Source organism: Heliangelus exortis, chromosome 6, assembly GCF_036169615.1.
Source record: "Heliangelus exortis chromosome 6, bHelExo1.hap1, whole genome shotgun sequence".
NCBI classification, from domain to species: Eukaryota; Metazoa; Chordata; class Aves; order Apodiformes; family Trochilidae; genus Heliangelus; species Heliangelus exortis.
In genome coordinates this window covers 10,247,786-10,267,498 of record NC_092427.1, presented here as the reverse complement: position 1 = coordinate 10,267,498, position 19,713 = coordinate 10,247,786, and the positions used below count along the sequence as shown (strand labels likewise).

At 39.9% G+C, this 19,713-nt stretch overlaps 1 protein-coding gene across 24 annotated transcripts in view; it reads left to right on the top strand.

Moving 5' to 3' along the window:
* Positions 1–19,713, top strand: part of KALRN (kalirin RhoGEF kinase) — a 495,003-nt gene that overhangs the window by 238,350 nt on the left and 236,940 nt on the right. For all 24 annotated transcript variants that reach the window (XR_011726469.1, XR_011726470.1, XR_011726471.1 and 21 more), the window contains one exon: positions 4,631–4,861. Coding sequence is in view for 21 of the 24 variants with exons in the window: in XM_071746600.1 (XP_071602701.1) it covers positions 4,631–4,861 (231 nt within the window). In the remaining 3 variants the exon portion in view is untranslated. The remainder of the gene's footprint in view (positions 1–4,630; positions 4,862–19,713) is intronic.

The window sequence follows — 19,713 nt, the reverse complement described above, 5'->3', positions numbered from 1 at the left end:
TAAGTGTCTAGCCAGGGGAAACTCAGCTCTTTAATTGAATTTTAAAATTATTTCTAAAAATTAAGTCAAGTTTGGATTAAATAAAAAACAATAGTGCTTGAAACTGGTGTTTTGATTGTCAGTCCAAATCTTAGTTATTGTGAAATGAAAATTCATTTAAAACTCATTACCAAAAGCAGCCTTTAGCATGCATATTGCTTTTGCTGATGCTTCCTCAGAAAGCTATAACTTGTTGCAGACACAGCTGTTTAAAACATTTCTGTATCATTTTACTAATAAATACCCTTTTAAACAGAATGTAGAATTGCCAGAAAGGTTACAGTGTGTTATTTCTGAAATGTTCATCCCTTTTCCCATAGCTCCATGGTGAGCTGAAAAGCCTGGATTTGACTTAGGAGTCCTGCCTCCTATCCACATGCCTATTTCTCCAACCTAGATAATGCCTGTTACCCATAGAAAAGAATGTTTCTTTCCTCAGAGCTCTCTATGGTGGGATTAAAATTGTAGGTTTTCCTTTTGTTTCTTTCCCTGCAGAGTCATTGACAATCTCAGTTTCTATTTCTATAATTTTAAAGAGATTTGGTATAGAATATATGTACCTTGGAATAACCATTTAATATGGATATTTAATAGGATATTAAGTAACAATGTATAGGATATATGGGCCTATTCTAGTCTGTTAGAGAGTATAACAAATTGGTTCAGATTTACTGTAGGAACCTAATAAGAGGCATCCAAAGAATCTTAGGGAGGTTCTTTTTTTTTCCCCATCTTGCCATGAATGTAGCCATAATTATTTGCCTTTCCTTTATTGCCCTTGAGTGAACCTCAGAAAGAGTGGAGGTGGGGATTATAGGCCTGATATGCAATTCACAGCTAAACAGTCCTGTCCTGGGCCAAGCCAAGCTGCTGGCAGAACAAAGGCAGGTGGTTCTCTTGCTTTTACTTTGGGTGGAACCCTGCTGAGGGAGGAGATGCACGAGAGGGATGCCTTTGGCAGATTCCCCTCTCACAAAAAGAGTTCCTCCAGATGTATCTGTGCTTATGTTGCTCCACCAGTGTTTCTAGTGGATTAACAGCAGGAGAAAAAATTGGGACACTTCTACTGAGGACTGTACTGGTTTGGTAAAGACAAGCAGGGAGAGAGAGAGATGATTTCTCCAGTCAGGCTTCAGCCAGGTTGATGGGAAGAGCATCTTGTTCAGTGTGACTTGATTAACTTCACTGTACTGTCTGTTCCCAGAGGCATGGTGCATTTGCTCTAAAGACCAATTTATTTTTCCTAATGCAAATTATAGCTTTTCCACAGATGCCACCATTAGTCTAACCACTTGCAAGGCCTTGGGTTTTTTCTGACCCCCTTTCGGATCTATCTACAGATTTTCACTTATTCCCTAACATTGTATATGGCAGCCATGAAGATTATTCCCCTAGCACAACAAAATCAATTTTTTGGTTCACCCAAGGTCACATAACTTCTTACAGAAGCATTTTTGTATTGTCCATCTTAACTCTCCTCCTATTATGAAGTCAAAATGCAGGAATACCACCATATGACACGAGTGCATCTGTGTGTTGTGTCAGGTCTTGAGTTGAACCTTCACAGAGAGTCCAACAGCAATTCTGTACTTTTCAAAATAAGAGAGAAATTGTGGGATTTGCTTTGGCAAGTGCAGCACTGGCACCTACCTTACAGGGACTTGCTGCAAGTAATGCTGGGTACAGTTTAAGACCTTTGCAATACTTCTTAAAAATACATTGTGAGACATAAATTAAGTGATGCTAAGCTGAGTTGTTGATGCTTGTCTTGCACAGTCCTTGAAAAATTCAAACGATTCACAAGAAAAGAGATTTGGTGATGTATTTTGCAGTTATAAGGAGAACATGGAAATGACTGAATGAGCACAGTAGGTACCTTCTCCATTTGTGAAACTTTTCCCTTCCAATCTGGAATCTGTTAATTAGTGAATTCTGTGAGCACAAACCTTCTGTGCCCATTGTTTGGGAATGAAATAATATTCACAATACAAATAGTTTCATAAAAGGAACTTTTAAAGCCAAAAAACCTGAGAGCTGCAGAAGACAGGCAGTCTTGGAATATGTACATAATACCTGTGAATCCTGAGCACTACTGGTTACCTGTTTTGTCACTGTGCTGCTTGCTATATATTTACTCCAGCATGACCAGACAGGCATGGAAGTTGGAGAGCAGAACACTTCCAATAGCTTCTGATTTGCATTACTGATTATTAGCAGGGTAACACAACCACCTGAGGTCTGATATTTATATCTGGCTGTGCAGAGAATAACTGGAAGGCTACACCCATCAGGGAAAAACCATAAACTGTAATCTGAGAATTTTTAGCTAGAGAACAGGTGAAAATTATTCTGCAATAGGTGATTTCTTTGTAAAATGGCTGATGTTTTGATCAGTCATGATTAGGACACAGAATGTTTCACCCAAGGATCTGACCCTTCAGAGTGGAAAAATTGCAGGATTATAGCTTTGGGAGGCAAAAAAAGACACACAGAGTCTGCACTTGGGAGATGGTATAGGTAGAAATAGATCAATAGTACTGCACAAAGGTTCCAGGAAAGTTTTCCCAAGTAAAACATGTCTGTCATTTTGTCTGTGCAGTCACATATCTCTTACTGGTAAACTTTTGAAACTTATGTTACTGTAAGTCCTGATTCTGCTGTGATTTCTATCAGTCTAAATCAGCAGGGACTATATTAAAAGCATTGTAAAATCACCAAGGAACAGATTTAAACCTAAGTGTAAGCCCAAAGGCCAGCAATAGGAACGTGGTGAATTCACAATGGAAAGTGCAAGAAGTGAGTTTCTGGTCTAATAAGATGCTCTCAGTTGTGTACATAGCCTTGCTTTTCTCTTCCCAGTGATGAAATTGTTGCTGATTATCTTCCCACAGATAAAATAGGTTGTAGTATGCCTTGTCTCCTTCCCTGTCTAGAAGCTGCTTCTTCCATCCTAGCAGCTATTGCCACCTCCATAGTGTTGCCAAGGTAACACTTGGGCCTCAGTTTTTCCTCCTAAAATCTCTCCCACATCACCACTATCCAGTGCTGTTGGTGAGTACAGATTTTCTCTCTGTAACCCCAGCAGGCTCCAGCACATGCAAATTATTCCAGCTGGTCTTCAGCAGCTACTGAATTTAAGGCTGGAAAGACACTCCCTGTGGACTTTCCAGTTAACTCCTGATCTAATTCCAAATCACCCTGCATATCTTAAAAATCTCTGAGGATCTGCCTAAGCCCACCTAATCATCACATAATAATATGAGATTTGACTCCCACTTATGCCAGTATAAATCTCAAAGGCTTTCTACATTTCTCTGGAAATGCACCAGACAGCACACTGCTTCACCAGGCTGGGATGTGGCAGGGCTTGCCACAAGACTCAGGTTTGAGTATTAAAGGGTATTTGCAACACTTGAAGAAGAAACATATAATATAGAAATAAATGAGACTTGGGAATCCTTGAGATGTCTTTTAACTTTGATCTTTAAAATTCAAAGTGGGTGAAAAAAATTTGCTAAGCCATTCTCTAGTAGAAATGGTGTTTGTGACTGCATAGAAATAAAAACTTTTCAGAAAATATTGTCATTTTCACTGCAGTTTGTTTCAGAGGGGAAAGAGAAAAGTGGGCTTGGAAGAGGAAAGGTATTCTAGTAGTGTCCTTGTTTAGCATTTCTGTTGAACAAAATAATTTAACTTTGTGCATGCACTGGTTCAGTGAAAAGATCTTTTTGAAACATTTTTCAGTTGCAGACTGCAGTCTTCTTAGTAGCAGTTTGGTTTTCATGGTTCCATTTTTCATTTTGCCTCTGTCATATGAAAATGCTCCAGGAAAAAATCTGGTATTAAAAAATGTGGCATTCTGGGTTTTTTAATGCACAAATGCCTCTGCATCTGAAAATGTATTTTCATATGTTCTAAGATTGCACGTGCACAGGGCTTTCCATTTGCCAACAAACTTTGTAGCCCACTGAAAATGGAGGCTATAGGTCCCCTGAGCTGTCCCTGGGGAAGAGAAGAATCACTTGCAGATACTAATCTCTTTTTCACTGCCACTGAATGAAATACAGGTTCTGAATGCTGCACTTCTCAAACTGTATGCATACTTAGTAATCCTACAAAGAAAGGACTCTCTCTTATCATACAGAATATGAATGACTCTGCCATCTGTGGTTTTCTTAAAATGCCACCTCCTCACACAAATAGGGCTGCTGTTGCAAATGCCACCTGTCATCAACTAGTGTATGTCAAGAATCTTCAGTGCCTGAGTGTCAGAACGTGATATGCTCTTGGGGTCTCTGTCTCTGTGTGTGCAGTCCCAGCAAGGCAATATTTGTGCTCCTGCTGAGTGACACAGCAGGGCCACTAGGAAATGATGGCAAGTCCTGAATGTTTAAGTACAAGTCAAAAAAAGATGTCATGAGTCTTTTTTTTTCTTCTTTTTCTTTTTTTTTTTTTTTTTTTTTTTTTTTGACTAAAATAAGGGAACCACACAGGAGAAAAAGAATCAGCTAGACTGTTCTCTTCTGATTATTGGTTGTTTAAGCATCAGTGCAGTGAAGAAGACTTTTTTTTTTTTTTTTTTTTCACTCAGGTGAGCCAGGATGGAAAAGCCTTGCTGGATGTCCTACAGCGTCCCTTGAGCCCTGGGAATTCTGAATCCCTCACTGCCACTGCAAACTACTCCAAGGCTGTTCACCAGGTGCTGGATGTGGTACATGAGGTCCTGCATCACCAGCGGCGCCTGGAGAGCATCTGGCAACACAGAAAAGTTCGGCTGCATCAAAGGCTGCAGCTCTGTGTTTTCCAGCAGGATGTTCAACAGGTAATACCATTACTAAGGGAGACAAAAAATGGTCCTTTCTTGGCAGCCAAAAAGACCTTTTGGTGACTCACCTAGAGGCTATTGCCATAACCATGGTTTCAATGTGCAGATCTGGCTATGCTAGAAATATGCTAAGGTCCTAATGTTCCTTTCAGTATCCCTTGGTTTCATGTTGGAAATCATCAGTTAGTACATTGATCATTAACCAGTCTATTCCCCGCAAGAATTTAACACTATTTTTAGTAGTTAATTTTTCACAAGTGCACAAGTAGCTGTAGGTACTCTGCTCTTCTGGAGAAAATGATGTTTAACAGCATGAAGAATTTCAAGTGTAAAAAGCAGTTAATTGTGGTGTTTTTCACCTTGCTACATGGTGGAAATACAGATTCAGACTTTTTAGTGCTAGTTTTAGATGGTCTTTGACATCATTATCACTCAAAGTCCACATACCTATGCTATGAGTTTTCTGCCTCATATGAAGTGCATACCCCAATGTTCAGAGCCCCCCTTCAGATATACAGTTTATATTATATAGGGTCACCTCTGAGCACTCAGGCTCCAGTCTCTCCCAAAAGAACCCATTGGGATGGCAGCACAACAGTGTCACTGGCAGTAAGTAGGAGATGCTGTGTTGGTAGCTGCCAAACACCAGGAACAGGATCAACAGTGTGAGAGGACCCTGCTCACTTAGTGTTGTGTGGTTTGTTTAAGGGCCCAATTACAGCCTGAAGCAGATGTTGGTAGCAATATGGTAGTTGCTTTAAATGAAGAGGCTGAATGCTCTAATCATGTTTATGGAGCATTCTAATGTCCCTAGGGTTCTTTATGTCATTGCCTTCCTCCAAGTGAAAAATGAGGTGGAGACAGAGCAACAAAGCTGTCACATGTAGAATAGACATGAACCAACAAGGACAGCAGACAGTCAACTTTTATTCAACATGCAAATTTGTGGTCTTGTTAGTGCTGTAGTCCAAGGGCACCAGCACAGACAGAACTGCAGCTGTAAATATCCTTTGCAAATGTGCATGACTATTTCTTTGGCAGTTTTGCCAGAACTTCTACCTGCTCAGTTTTTCCTATAAAGCCACACAAATATTCATGCCATATATATAACTAAAATTGGGAGGGTGTCTAGCAGATGTTTGATTTAAGCAAATTAATTTTCATTATGTATCAGCAAACATACTGCATGGTAATGAAATTCATGAGCTATATATTAAATAGAGCATGTACTTGGAATTCAGTGGGAAAACTCTCTGCAAACTGTGTGAAGTTTGACGTATTATCTTAATACAGTTTTGCTGTTGAAAACCCCAAAATGAAGGCTTGTAAATTTTGATGTTTTTATACTTTTTCCAGTTGTGGTTTATAATGTCAATAAGTATCCATGTGATCTTAGGTATTCTTTATCCCCTAGGATTTTTGTTCATTCCTTCCAACCCAAAACTTCCTTTCTTACATCTTCTGAAAACAGTAAAAGTGTTTATGGGCTGTATTCATGTAACCCATTCAGGCTTTTACTTCCCACATATGTAAGGCAATGAGGCTGTGTCACTGATTTTAAAAAGGAACAGGTCTTTTGTACTTACTGCAACTTTTGGTGAGAGGAAAAGAAACAAGAAGAGTCACTGGGGTACAGTCACTTTGGAGAGCATCACTCTTTGTGAGTTCTGTTGGCAGCAATCTTTCTGATTTTTTTCTTCTAATGAGTAGCTATTATCTGTAGCAACAACTTAATGACAGACATTTCTGTCCCAGCACACACTTAATGGAGGCATCTCTTTGTCCTGCTTAGAAAGTGGAGAGGAAGAGATGAATCATTCTGTTCAATAAACATCTGTACTATTCAAGATAAATGCTTTGTAAATCATAAATGAAATTATCAGCTAAACAGAAATATTAAGTCTAGATTCTCTGAGGAGAAGGATCTTGATGATGATGGGGTTTTTTGGTTTTGTTTTGTTTTTTATAATCACCTCGTGTATATCTATTGTGCAATTCCTATTTTGCTTATTTTTTTAAATACCCATCAATTGACAGGGGAAGCTGTCCACCTGTATGTAGTCACTAATAATACGTGACATTTTTCTACAGTAATTTGTTGCCTTCTCAAAATTTTATTGCCTTTAACTAAGTTCTTCCTGGTTTAAGTCTAAAAAGAAAAGGAGCGGGAGAACAAATCCTGACAGTAGAGCCTCAAGTTTATTAGACTTTCCTGTTTTCTAGACAGTGTGACAGTGTAATTTCTCCAACAAAGATGCTCCCTCTTCCCTTTCTACCAGCTCAAAATTAAGCTTGTTCTCACAGATGAAATTTTCTGTGTCAGGATGGCCCATGGCTCACCCTCTCCAGCTGTTGGTCAGTGCACTGAAAATTCTGGTGAAAGATGATCTCTGTCAGAACTTCTGCTCCCTTGCTTGTTCATCTGTACCTTTGTCTTCACATCAGCTGTTCTGCATCAATCTTCTCTTAAAAGCAGATGTGAATATGGGCAGGTTTTGCTGTGTTGTGTGTGTTAATACACACAGGTAATACGCACCAGGTATATTGTTAATATATATATATATATGTTAATACACACCAGGTATATTTTGCATCCTCACAGTCTACCATTAGTGGCATTAATAGCTTTTGGTAAAGATACATCTCTGAGAAGAGGTTCTTATGAATCTTTGGAGACAGTTATTCCTTACCTACCTACTCCAGTGTAGTCTTGCTAGGGGGATCAAGTATTTAGGCATGCAATAGCAAGTGCTCTTAGGGAAGTCTTACAGAACTGGTTAGATGGATGAAGGCTTTATGTAGGTCAAGGGTGTGCCTTTCAGGCCAGATGTGAAGGTTAAGCTATGTTGAACTGAGCTTGGTCATATCATTCCTGGTATATTCTGCACTATTTGCAAGGCTGGAGTACACACTGTGTGCATTAATAGCAGGTGAGGGCTGTGTTCTCAGATAGCTTCTCACTGTCAGGGAAATGCTTTTGATTCTATCTGGGTTTCAGTTTGAAGTGCACAAAACCTGAAAACGTGGAAAAGGATGACTTAAAAGATACATGGGTAATTTTGATTCTGCGATAGAAAGTCATGCATCCTTACAGTCATGTCAAAATGAAAATACAAGTTGTACTTGAGGAAAAAAAAAGTTGAAATAAACACTGTGGTTTGCCAAGTTACAATATTAACGAAGGAAATGCTGTGCTATAAAATGTGATTACAAGTTATCACTACCTCAGACCATCAGATGTTTTACCTTATTTGCTATTACATCTATGTGTAATACTGTTACATTAATTTTCACATGTTATCCAAGATAAATAATGGTGTGCTGAGGACAATGAGTTATGAAAGTTTTAAAGAATGAAAGAAAATACATGGTATAAAGCTGAGTTTGCAGCCTTCCCAGGAAATGGATTGCCATTCACACAAGAGGAATAACAGATAAGACAATTTGTGAACTGTTATGAGGCTCTACACAGGCAGGAACTGACAAGGAACTCTTTTAACACCAAAAGTATTTAGGATCATTATAAAAATGTTGGCTTGCTGAGTGTGTAAAATACTTCATTGCTTCAGTTGTTTTTAGAAAAGCTCAATCTTTTCAGATAGAGAAGAGCTGTGCTGTTTGACCCTTTTAAAACATAGCAGTGGAGGAGGTTCTGAGATTCTGCCCTGCAAGGGAGGAAAAAAAATCCCTTTGACATTCATACTGATATTCTGCAATTGCTGCAGATGCTTCAGCCCATTTTTAGTAGTTTTTCTTTTTTGCCCTTCTCAGCTCTGGGTCATACCCTTCTGCAGTCTGTTTACCAGCAAATTGACACCATTTCCATTTCTCTTGAGATTAGAAATTGTTCTCATATTAGCTTCAACTTCCACTGTTTTCCAGTGTTACATCCTGAACATCAACATGAAACAGCAAGGGCAGCATAAAGATTGTACCATGAGCAGTTGTTACCAAGCAACCTTAAAAATATCTGTTCATAATGCTGTTCTTTACCCCATCACCTCTTCCATCCCCTTTGTTTCCTATGGGCAAGAATTTTTCCCAAATTTTCTCAGTTCATAAACTCATTCAAGTGAAGCTGTGAAACCTGAAGCGTGCCATGAAAGTCGGAGAAAAAGGGAGACCCATCAGAAGCATTATTGAAACGGTCTGTGCAAAGCTTGAATTTGGTATTTTAAAACACTTCCTTGGCAGAATAGTCAAACTGCAACTCTTATTCTGCAGGCAGAATTTCTCATAGAAATTCTCAGTCTTTCCATCATTTCCATACATAGATGCCAACATGGAGCCTAACACAAGCAGCCTTTTTCTCTACAGATTCATAAGATTCTCTCAGGGGCACTGCTGGTGCTGCTGCCTCTTTGCTTCACTCTGGCTGTGATGGTTGCCTGTAAAGGAAGAGCTGGAAAACAGGTGAATATGGAGGTACCCTGTGCACGGGTGGAGTTTCTTGGCTATGTACAAACCCTTGTGTTAGCTGGGTTGGCTCTGCATGGCAAAATGAAACAGCCCCTCCTGTCAGATGAAGACCAGTGGTAAACAGCGAGATGAGACTAACAAATGCATACTGGTGAGAGGGTAGGAATGCACTATGAAAGTTAAGAGTGTTGCCATGCCAGCTGTAGTGATGTCTCAAATCCTGCTTCTTACTGGGAAGGTCAAGCTAGACCAGTGTCAGGCTCACCTGGATTTCTCTAAATGTGTGGATATGTGCTCTCTTGGCTCCATGCCCAAATACATTAATGGACATAGCTTTGGTTTCCTTGTGTGGTTATCTGCCTCTGGTGATGGATAAAAAGGCCATGTGGGCATACTGATATCATTTACATTTACCAGCTGCCACTGTTGTGGGAGACTGCAAAGTATTGCAGAGGAAAGGCTGTCTTTTTTCATAACAAGCACTTTAACTTGTAAAGTATCTGGCTTTTACTGGCCAAGAAAACAGATCGGGGCAGGATTCTGACATCACTTGTATGGAAAAATGTCTGGGAACATCTCTCTGTCTCTTTGCACTATCTGAGAATACTGAACACCTCACGTGATGCATGTGATCTACATAGTCCATTTGCAGAAGAATGCTCATATACTCAGCACAGTTCATGATTCATTTAGCTCTCACACTAGATTCTAAAGATTTAGGTCTGTATATCCTCCCCCTGCATGCACGCATAGACTCAGTTGTTTTGATCATTTTGAAGTAATGAAGGGTTCTCCAAAATACTGTAGCTTCCCAGGTTTTCATTGTTTCAAAGGCAGAGAAATCAGACTATATATCTTTTTTTTTTTTATGTTTTGTTTACAATAATACCTTCACTGGGTCTCGTAAACGAAAAGATTTATTTGTAGACAATAGCTAAGGAAAAAGAGCACTATAATAAAGTCAAGATTATATTTACTACGGTATGACTTCAGCCCCAGCATCCTACAAAAATACATCACATGCTCTATGCACCATCTGAGCAGATTTAGCCTGTAAATAGTTACCACTGACAGATCAGTAATTAAAACATTACAATTCAAAACATCCTAGAGAATTTTCACATCCCCTTCAGTAAATTTATCAAGGAAAGAGACACAATTAATCTTGTATAGTTATATGTTTACATTTTCACAATATTACTGCTGGACTTTCTCTGAGCTTAGGAGGTATATGTGACTTTACTAGCCAAGAGGTTGAAGTAATACCTGATATGAATAGAAACTTAACTATGGTTGTATGGTCCCAAAAATTAATGAAAGAGGAACTTGGTAGTCAGTGCTGGTGAAACTAGTTAATAACCTTCTCCTAATAGGACATAACAGGAGAGAAAGCAGCTTTTTCTTATCCATGACTGAGAGATAAATACCTCTGTTTCACTAACCCCATTCTTCCAGCAATTGTTGAGGCCCAAGTGTCACCTAGTTTACTATAGAAGTGTCTCACCACATATTTCTCATTGACCCTACCACTTTTTTCTGCATTGACCATAATTTTTTACCTATATAGCTCTATAGGGCTAACTTAGTATGTGCATGTGTTTCTAAATCCCTATTACATCCCTAACAGCCTCTTAGTAGTTGTCTGCATTATTATTTATGCAGAAAAGGATGGTGCATTTAAAGTAAGAGGAATTTTTATTTGTTTTTTCCCATTCATTCTTTGTCAAAGTCTGAAACAAAACATCTTGGCAACTACTTCAAAGGAATTTTCATTCAATTTCTTTTGTTCTTGCCAAAGGAAGTGGCACGTTTTCAGGTGATGTGAGTGCAAGCCTGAGCAATGAAGAGATCTGTGGCCCCACTCATCTTCTGAAGAGCACTAACAAGTAACCAACACTGACACTGATTTGAAAGTAAAATGGTGGTATATTTGTGCTGATCAGTATCCTGAAGATATTACAAAATTAATTAATGGCCATTTAAATAACACAGGGGCTGCTGAGTGACTTAGTTGCTTATTTTAACTCCTAAAAAGGGACTATAATTCCTTAATTTGAAACCCCAGGAATATGAGATTATGCAGAAGTTTCAGATTATTTCTACTGGCTATATAGATGTCTCTGAGCTCTAGTAGCAGCAGAGAGAGCAGTAAAATGAGAGCACTCTGCACAGCCATGGAATTGCCCATGTATTTCTTCAGTGTCTAGTGATTTTGTATGGGTGTTTCTCCAGTTCCTTGAGCTTGCAGAGACATGGAGCATGTATAGATAATTTTCTTAGGGTTTTCCAAACCGAAGAGGGTAGGATTGTTAGATAAAAAACACATCTGAAAGAAAGAACATGCATTTTTCCTCTTTATTAGTGACTTTGGCATAGAAATCTGCCCTTTGAAGGGCCACAGCATAGCTTCCCAAAAGGGAGTGGACATACACTGCACTTTGGTAAAAAAAAAAATAAATGTTCAGACAATGGTTATTGGCATAGAGCTCGGCTCTGTGTTTCTGTCCAGGCACTCCCAGTGATCAGTGTATGGTATAAGAACACCTCAGAGAGATCTCAGGCTATCAGCCTAAGAAGTTAATTGCTTTAAATACCTCCAACTCATGTGAAAGAGAGGGAGCTCTGTCTTCCAGCAGTGCTTTTTAAATATAGAGCAGTGTTTATGTTGTATTTTTTTGTGCCAAAACTCTTCATAAAGAACTACAGGTTTGACTTATTACATTTTCATTTGATTGTATTTATTCTGGAAATTCCTTAAGGGTTGGTGATTAAGAATACTCTGTCTTCCTCATAATTTGATTTAAAGTGTAACTTGAAATTATCTGGAAACAACCTTTGTGTCTTTCTTTACCTCTATATAGCTATTAAGCCAATAAGACAATTGTTCTTTGTCCTTTTAAAGAGTTACTGATTAAAAAATAATAATGATCACTTTTTAATTTGCACAGAGCAGTAGTGCTAGGGATATCAAACTTCAGGGGCCAGCTTCAGTTACCAACTGAAGTTTACTTAGCATTGGTGCAGAAGCAGTGCAGGAATACTTTGATGAGCTCCACAGCTGTCTTGTGAAATAGGATCCCAAGAAAACTGAACCAGCCACCTTGATCTCTGAACCTACTGAAGTGAAAAGAGGAACTGGAAAAAAAAAAAAAAAAAAAAAAAAAATGGAATTTGTGCCCCCAAAAGTTTTGGTTTGGTTTGTTTTTTTTTGTTTTGTTTTGTTTAGAGTGCTGTTTGTCCCTCAAGGCCTAGGCCTTTCACAGAATCACAGGGTGGTAGGGGTTGGAAGGGACCTCTGGAGATCATGTAGTCCAATCTACTGCTAAAGCTGCTTTACCTAGAGCAGGTTACACAGAATTGCATCCAGGTGGGGTTTGAATATTTCTAGAGGAAGCTCCACAACCTCTCTGGGCAGCCTGTTCCAGTGCACTGCCACCCTCAAAGTAAAGAAGTTTTTTGTTATATTCAGCTGGAACTTTTTGTCTTCCAGATGGTCTGCTTTGCTACGTTCTGGGATGCAAATCTTTGGGTTCTCACTAAGAGCTTAGGAACCTCTAAGGCCTCCTGAAAACCCTCTGAAATCTTAATGACTCTGAGGTTTTGGATCTTACATCAGAGAGGATAAAGAAGACATAATTCATAATATAAAGAAATGGAGAAGGTGATATAAATATACACTTTGTTCTCTGTAGGTAGATGCAACTAACCATGGCCTGGATTTATCCTGCCTGTTTTTAGGAGTGTAACTGAATCATCCAAGTCAGGAGCCTAGTGCAAAGTCTCCTTTTATAGTCAAGAGAGACACTGGCACCTTCAGAGAATGACTCAGTCTGCCTAAAATCTGAATTGCACCTTGGATACTGTGCTCTCTTACTGTTGACTCTTGGGGAAATAATAATAAGATAGTGTCTTCCTACAAGCCCTTTAGTTTTTACTCAGTGTTGAGTGAGATGTATTAGGATGCAAAAGCCCAGTCCTGTGTGGTGTAGAGCACCTCTTGCTATCATGCCAGGCCACTCAGTGGCTTTCTGGTCCAGAGTGTGTTTTGCAGCAAAACTGAAGAAGTCAGTCCTAGGCAAACTGCTGAAATTTGCTGTTATGCTTAAGCAGAATTATCCTCCTTATATAGCATATTCTCATCTGTTTCCATCCCAGGACTGTTTGCATGTCAGCATCCCTGAATATATGATGTGTAGTTTATTGTTTCCGAAAGGCATCGTTGGCTCTCATTGTTGTTGCAAAGGAGGGGAAAGAATCAGGCTTGTCTGTTACTGATTAGGCCCACAAAAATAGTAGGGCTGCAGTGGTGGAGGAGGAGAAATAGAGTTTTCTCCAGAAATATGTACATTTTTTAAAAGCAGTTGCTAGAATGAGTAATCGTTACCAAGGACATGGAGAAAAATAAGATTGTTGAATAAACATAGGCTGGAATGCTGCGAGGCTTTCTCTTCTGTAACTTTAAGAAGTAACAGTAACAGTAGTACTTCTTCTTTATTGTGCTTTCTTTCATCTCAGGATTATGGGTTTTCTCAAAGGTGGGTGTTGAGTGATTTGCCAAAGGTCAAATCTTCCTGACTACAACTCTTGATATCAGAAGGTCTGATTCACAAATCCCTGCTCTCAGCCCTCAAAGTCATTGCTACTCCAGCTTTACCCCTTATGAAAAGGTCTTACAGGATTTTTGGGACTATCTACAAATGAAATAAGGGTCTGTTATGCTAAGAAAAAAATATGCTATTTTAGGCATTGGTTTAGGAATCCAAAATAGTTGCTCTTTTCTACTCCATTTATTTCCCTTGATCTTTCCTCCCAATTATCCCCTTGCGTGGCCTCCTAGCTTTTTCATGATCCTGCCTGTCAGTCAGGGTTATCACTCCTCTTTCATATTGCTTTTGACTGATGGCCAGCAAAAGACATTTTCATTAAAGTGAGAAAAAACCTATCCAGACAGCAAAGAGGCGAATGATAGCTACTTCCTGAAGTATAACACTAACAATTTCACTGTCATCTACCCCACAGAGCAACTGCTCAGCCAGCTGGTTACTTTCCCCCTTTGCTAATGAATTGCACTCATGATTTGAGATTCTCATGTCTTGCTGGGTATCAAGGTCCAATTTAGGTTGGGCTAATCTGGTTCCTGCTAGCTGCTCCTCTCCATGCTGGTCATTCCCAGCAGCTCTCCTTCTAGCACCTCTACCTTTCTCCGTGCCAGAAACTACTTTTACCAGCTCTGCTCCATACAGCTGGGCTCTGCAGCTGCTCTTTGCTCTGTAAGCATCTCTAGTTGAGTGTGCTTTATTTCAGTAGCTGCCCTACCTAACCAGCCTGACAGAAAAGTGGTGGTATTTCTGTCCTTGGAAGAGGTTGTTCATTGTTTAGGACTACACGCTGTGGTTTAGATCACAGGAAACTTTTAAGCAGCTTTCTTTTTTTTTTTTTTTTTCTTCATATTCCTCATAGGGAACTCTTAGACAAAACATCTTGCTTGTTTTTTGAAGTTGTAGTCTTTGGATTGTAGTTCTAGAAGGTATTGCCTAAGCTGGGGTGACCCTTCAGGAATATTTAGACAGAGCTGGTTGAACTCTATGAACTTTCTTTTATGTTACGCTACAGTTCCTTCTTAACAAAAATGTCCTTCAAATGTAAAAACATGCAAAACAAACATTTCAGGCCTGTCTGTTGGTCTTTTACCTTTCTCCTCTCTTTGTTTTGATAGTTCTTTACTTGTTTTTTTCCTGCCTTTTGGATTTTTTGGATAAGACTTAGGTTGAGGGATGGAGAAAATTATTTGTATTTTTGGCTTCAGCAACATACAAAACATTCTGACCTTGAGACCTTTCCCTTCCCAAATAAGGAGGAAGAGCTGGGGAGAGGGAACCACAAAACTAAACTTTTTAAAATAATTTTCCTCTTGCTCCAACAAAAAAGGAACTTTAAACAATAAAAAAGTTTTTTTTTTTTGGTATTGTTTCTGCTTGTTTACCTCCTCAGGTTTTCAAATTGCATGAGGTATCAGGAAACCAGAAGACAAGGAAGTCCAGGATGAGGGATGCTGTATTCTGGGGGCCACCAAGCTATGAGAAAAACCTAAGAAAGGAACTCATTTTTCCCAGAAGACTTCTCTTTAGGAGAAACTGAACTTTTTAATGAAAAGTTGCTTTTAAGGGAAGTCTTCGACTGCTTCTGCCTCTCTGCCCATGACTCTCCCTCCTGGAGTCTTTCAGGTGACTCCTCTTCTCTCTTGAACCATTCAAGGTAGTTTTGTTGAAAGGGGTTTTCATAAGTATAGTTCTGCTTGCACATATATTCAAGTTTATTTCATTGTCTCTACCAGCCTGCTGAGCCTACTTGGGGCTCAGCATCCATTTGTTTGCTTCCCAACAAACAGCTTCTTACTGCCATTATGCGTGGCCTTCTTTGGTGAATCTGTAAGGTCGTTGGCCTTTCACCCTTCAAAACCCTCACACATTTCTGCTGTGAAATCAGAAATAAGCCATGCAGTTATGGGTAGATTACACAGTGATGCAAATGTCCTGGGCCTTTTATTGCAGCTCTGCTGTGTCTTGCATGCCGAGTGCCCAACTCAGTGTGGGGTCCATGTGCTCCATGCAGAGCTTCTCACACACAGCAACAACTTAGTCCTTTCCCTTTATATCCAGTACTGAGCTGTGACTTCTCTGCCCTGGGGCACCTTGTGTCAAGTGCAGCTGGTTTGCCCTGAGCAGTGATTGAGAGACAGGCAGTGCAAGCAGAAGAGATGCTGCAGTGGTCCTGCAGCAGGAGAAATGCTGTGGTGCAGGTTGGAATCGCTGGGCAGAACCCATAGGCAGAGAAGCCCTGCCAGGAGGTCAGATGCAGCCTTGTGCTGCTCTCCATTCTCCCTGAACAAAGCCTGGCACAGTGTCTTGACTGGGAGATAAAATGTTTGATAAATCAGGCTTTTTATTTAACAGACAAAGATGAGAACCTGGAACAGTCCCTGATGAAGATTAACATCTTCTGGCATTCAGGGCACTTCTTTTATTGTTGTTCTACTATTTCTCCCTTCCCACATGTTTTGCACTTTCTAGCCTCAAATCAAGTCAGAGTCCCATGGAGGGAAGATTATGTTTCCCCTGATGTTGTCGTGATGCCTAAGAGGCTCTGACCCTGGCAAAGTTGCTTAAGAGTTGTACCATGTTAAGAGTTTAAGCATTGTACCATACTGGTGAGTTTTCCTGTTACTGGGATGAGACTATGTACCATTGGTCCCAGTTGGGATTTTTTCTCTTACTCAACCTGTCTTTGCTGTGTGCTGTGATTATAAACCTTGTTAAACCGAGATGATTAAGTTGTCTGCTCCCAACAGTAACCTAAAACAGCACTTTAGTTAATATCCTGGTCAATCAGCAGTTTTCCAGGTGGGGGTCTAACAGGAGCAGAGTTAGAGAGGGAGAATCACCTCCCTTGACCTGCTGGCCACACTTCTTTAGATGCAGCCCAGGTTGCAGTTGGCTTTCTGGGCTGCAAGTGCACATTGCCAGCTCATGTTGAACTTCTCATCAACCAACACCCCCAAGTCTTTTTCTTCAGGGCTATTGTTAATCCATTCTCTGCCTAACCTATATTTGTGCTTGGGGTTGCCGTGACCCAGGTTCAGGACCTTGCACATGGCCTTGTTGAGGAAAAATCAAGAGCTTTTCAGCTTGCCTTTCCTTCAGTGCCCACTTTGCTTGGGACAATGTTCTTGCCCATCCTCTTGAGTGCTGAGACACCTGGGATATTCTTGCAGAAAATTCTGATCATGTCCAGACAAACAGCCCAGAATGGCAGGGGAGGGGAGAAGCCAGACCTGGCCCCTGCCCTTGCTGACCCAGCAGTTGCACCCTATAAAACTGATGTGAAAGGACAAATGTGGGATGAGAGTGAGACCTGGGGAAAGCATAGGAGCCTCAGAAGGAGCAAAATCACTGTTCTAACTAGTGCTATGGGCAGGAATAACCTAGGTAAGAAGATATTTCTGAATTATTTCCATTGATAGAGACTCACAGATCCAGTAAGTTCTATTGGCAATTCATCACATTGCAGCTAAGTGCCAGCTGTGATTTCTGAGTGTTGGAGAAAAGACTCACAAACAGGAACACCAGCAGCATTCCTGTAAAAGAAATAATCTACCTGCCAGCCTTGAGAAGCCTCATGCAGAGCACAGCAGCATCTTTCTATGCTGATGCAAAGCGCATTTTCTGTGTCTTGTACAGAAGGAACATGCACAAATGTGGTTATTTATAGCTTCTCCACCCACACACAGCTTTGAAACTTGCTCTAAAAGAAGTTCAGTGTTTAAAGAATACAACACTGGGTTTTTTTAAGCTGAAGGTATTTTTTTCTTTTTTTTTTTTTTTTTTTAATTTCCTTTAGAAACAATATTCTGGGAACATTAGTAACAATCCAAGCATTAAGGAAGAAACATGAGTTCTTCATTTGTCTGTCTATTGTTCTCTTACTTGGAATGTTTTTAGAGAAGCAGTTGCCAAATTTTATCAAGTAAAACATTTAATCAAGAAAATGAAAGATAAGTGCGATACACTTGATGAATGGGAACTTTACCAAAGGAAAGCAATGTTAAGTTGAAAGAAGTTCTTTCTTAGGGTGAGAGAAGCATATGTATTCCCACTCCCTTTTGAGGAACTTGCATCCTAGATGACAGCATTTAATGAAGGAGCAGGTTGGGGCTGTGTGACCTCAGCCAGTGCTCAGAGGAAATGGGCAAGTACAGCTCTCAAAATGCCCAGCAGCTCTGCCAGAGCCCTGAACTGAATGTGCTGTTCCCAAGAGACAGACATGACTAAATCCTGCATTTCCTCATTACTAGGGTTGGCATCAGCTCTTTTCTTTGCATGGAGTGAAGATGGATGGGGCCACAACACATCATATATTCACTCTTCTCCAAATGCATGTCAGGTTTTAGACCAGCATAATATATTCATAGATGTGAAGAACTGTACAAGTACATAAGAGCCATCTGTAGAAAGGAGATAGGCATGAGGGTTTTTTTGTTATATAGGCCTGTGAAAATATAAGGAGTGAATTTGGAGCAGCAGCATGTGAGACTGTGCACCCCTCATCATTGCATGAAGAGAGCAGCAATGCTGCCCATGAGAGGATGGCATATCTAAGAGCAGAGAATAAAGTAATTGTGACTATTGTACAGGTCTGTAGGTCTTGGAGAAAGGTGGAGAAAGCTCTGGGAGAGGGTGGGGATTGGGAGGGCAATGTGACTTCAAGTTGTGGCCTGATTTATAAGTTGACATGAAGTTCTGAGACTGTCCTAGTTGAGAACGGTCTTGGTGCTCAGGCCATTGCCATGAGAGATATTTAAAATGTCTTCATTTAGTCATACTGTTAACTTTGGAGCCCTTTCACAGCTGCTTTTTCATATTTTTTGTAAGAGAAGCTTCTAAAAAGAGAGTATCCAGGGGGAGTTGATATTCAGTAGTGATTGCCATTGCAGAAGCTGTTGATGAGCAAGGATCCTGCTGCAGGAACTGTCTTGTCTGGACAAACTCCTACAGTGCTGTTTCCAGATGGGCTTGTAGGATATCTGTAGGTGTTAGAAGCTGTGTGGAGACTTTGTGTGTGGATTTTTGTGTATTGAAGAGTCTTCTGACACTCTTCTAAACTGGTGGATGCACACATCTCAGTATTTGTATCATTTTCTCAGATATGTACACTGGTATCAACTGCAGTCTGCAAGGCTGCCTTTGCTGCAAAGAACAAAACATGAATGTTCTGCTTTTTGCAAGCTAGTGGGGTTTTTAACCACAGAGGTTAGATTTTTTGTTCTTAAAATGAAAATTATGCAGAGGTGAAGCTTTCATATAATGTTCAGGAAGCTCATAAAAACACCTACAACCTCATTTCATGGGGACTTCTTTTTTTGGTTGAATGTAGACAAGGGAATAAAGAAAGTTTTAAAAATATAATTGTCTCTGCTTTAATTCCCCTTGTTAATTTTGTTGCACTATGCAGCAAAATCCTGATAGGTCTATGAGGTTGCTTTTCCCTCTTAAATGGATGGGAAAATGGGACTTCATGTTTTTCCTTTTCAAAAGACCTCTTTAATTATGTGGTGGTATTTGGAATAACTACAATTAGAAAGGAAAAGCAGGGAGTGATTTAAAAATCATGCTTAATAGCAGCTGCATTAGTTTTCTGGCTTTTGAAACAGACCCAGGCACAACTGAATACATACATACCACGCAGGGGAGTTGTGGTGAAAAGCAAAATGGTAGTGACAAACTTTTACTGGCTTCAGGGACAATTGTCTATTACTGCATTTTAAGAGAAAATCTTCTTGAGAAAGGATTGAAGTAGTATAATATTTATCTTTCTTTTCCAGTCCTCAGACTGAGTGTAGCTCTGCCCACTCAGTTCTTTTATTTAAAAAAACA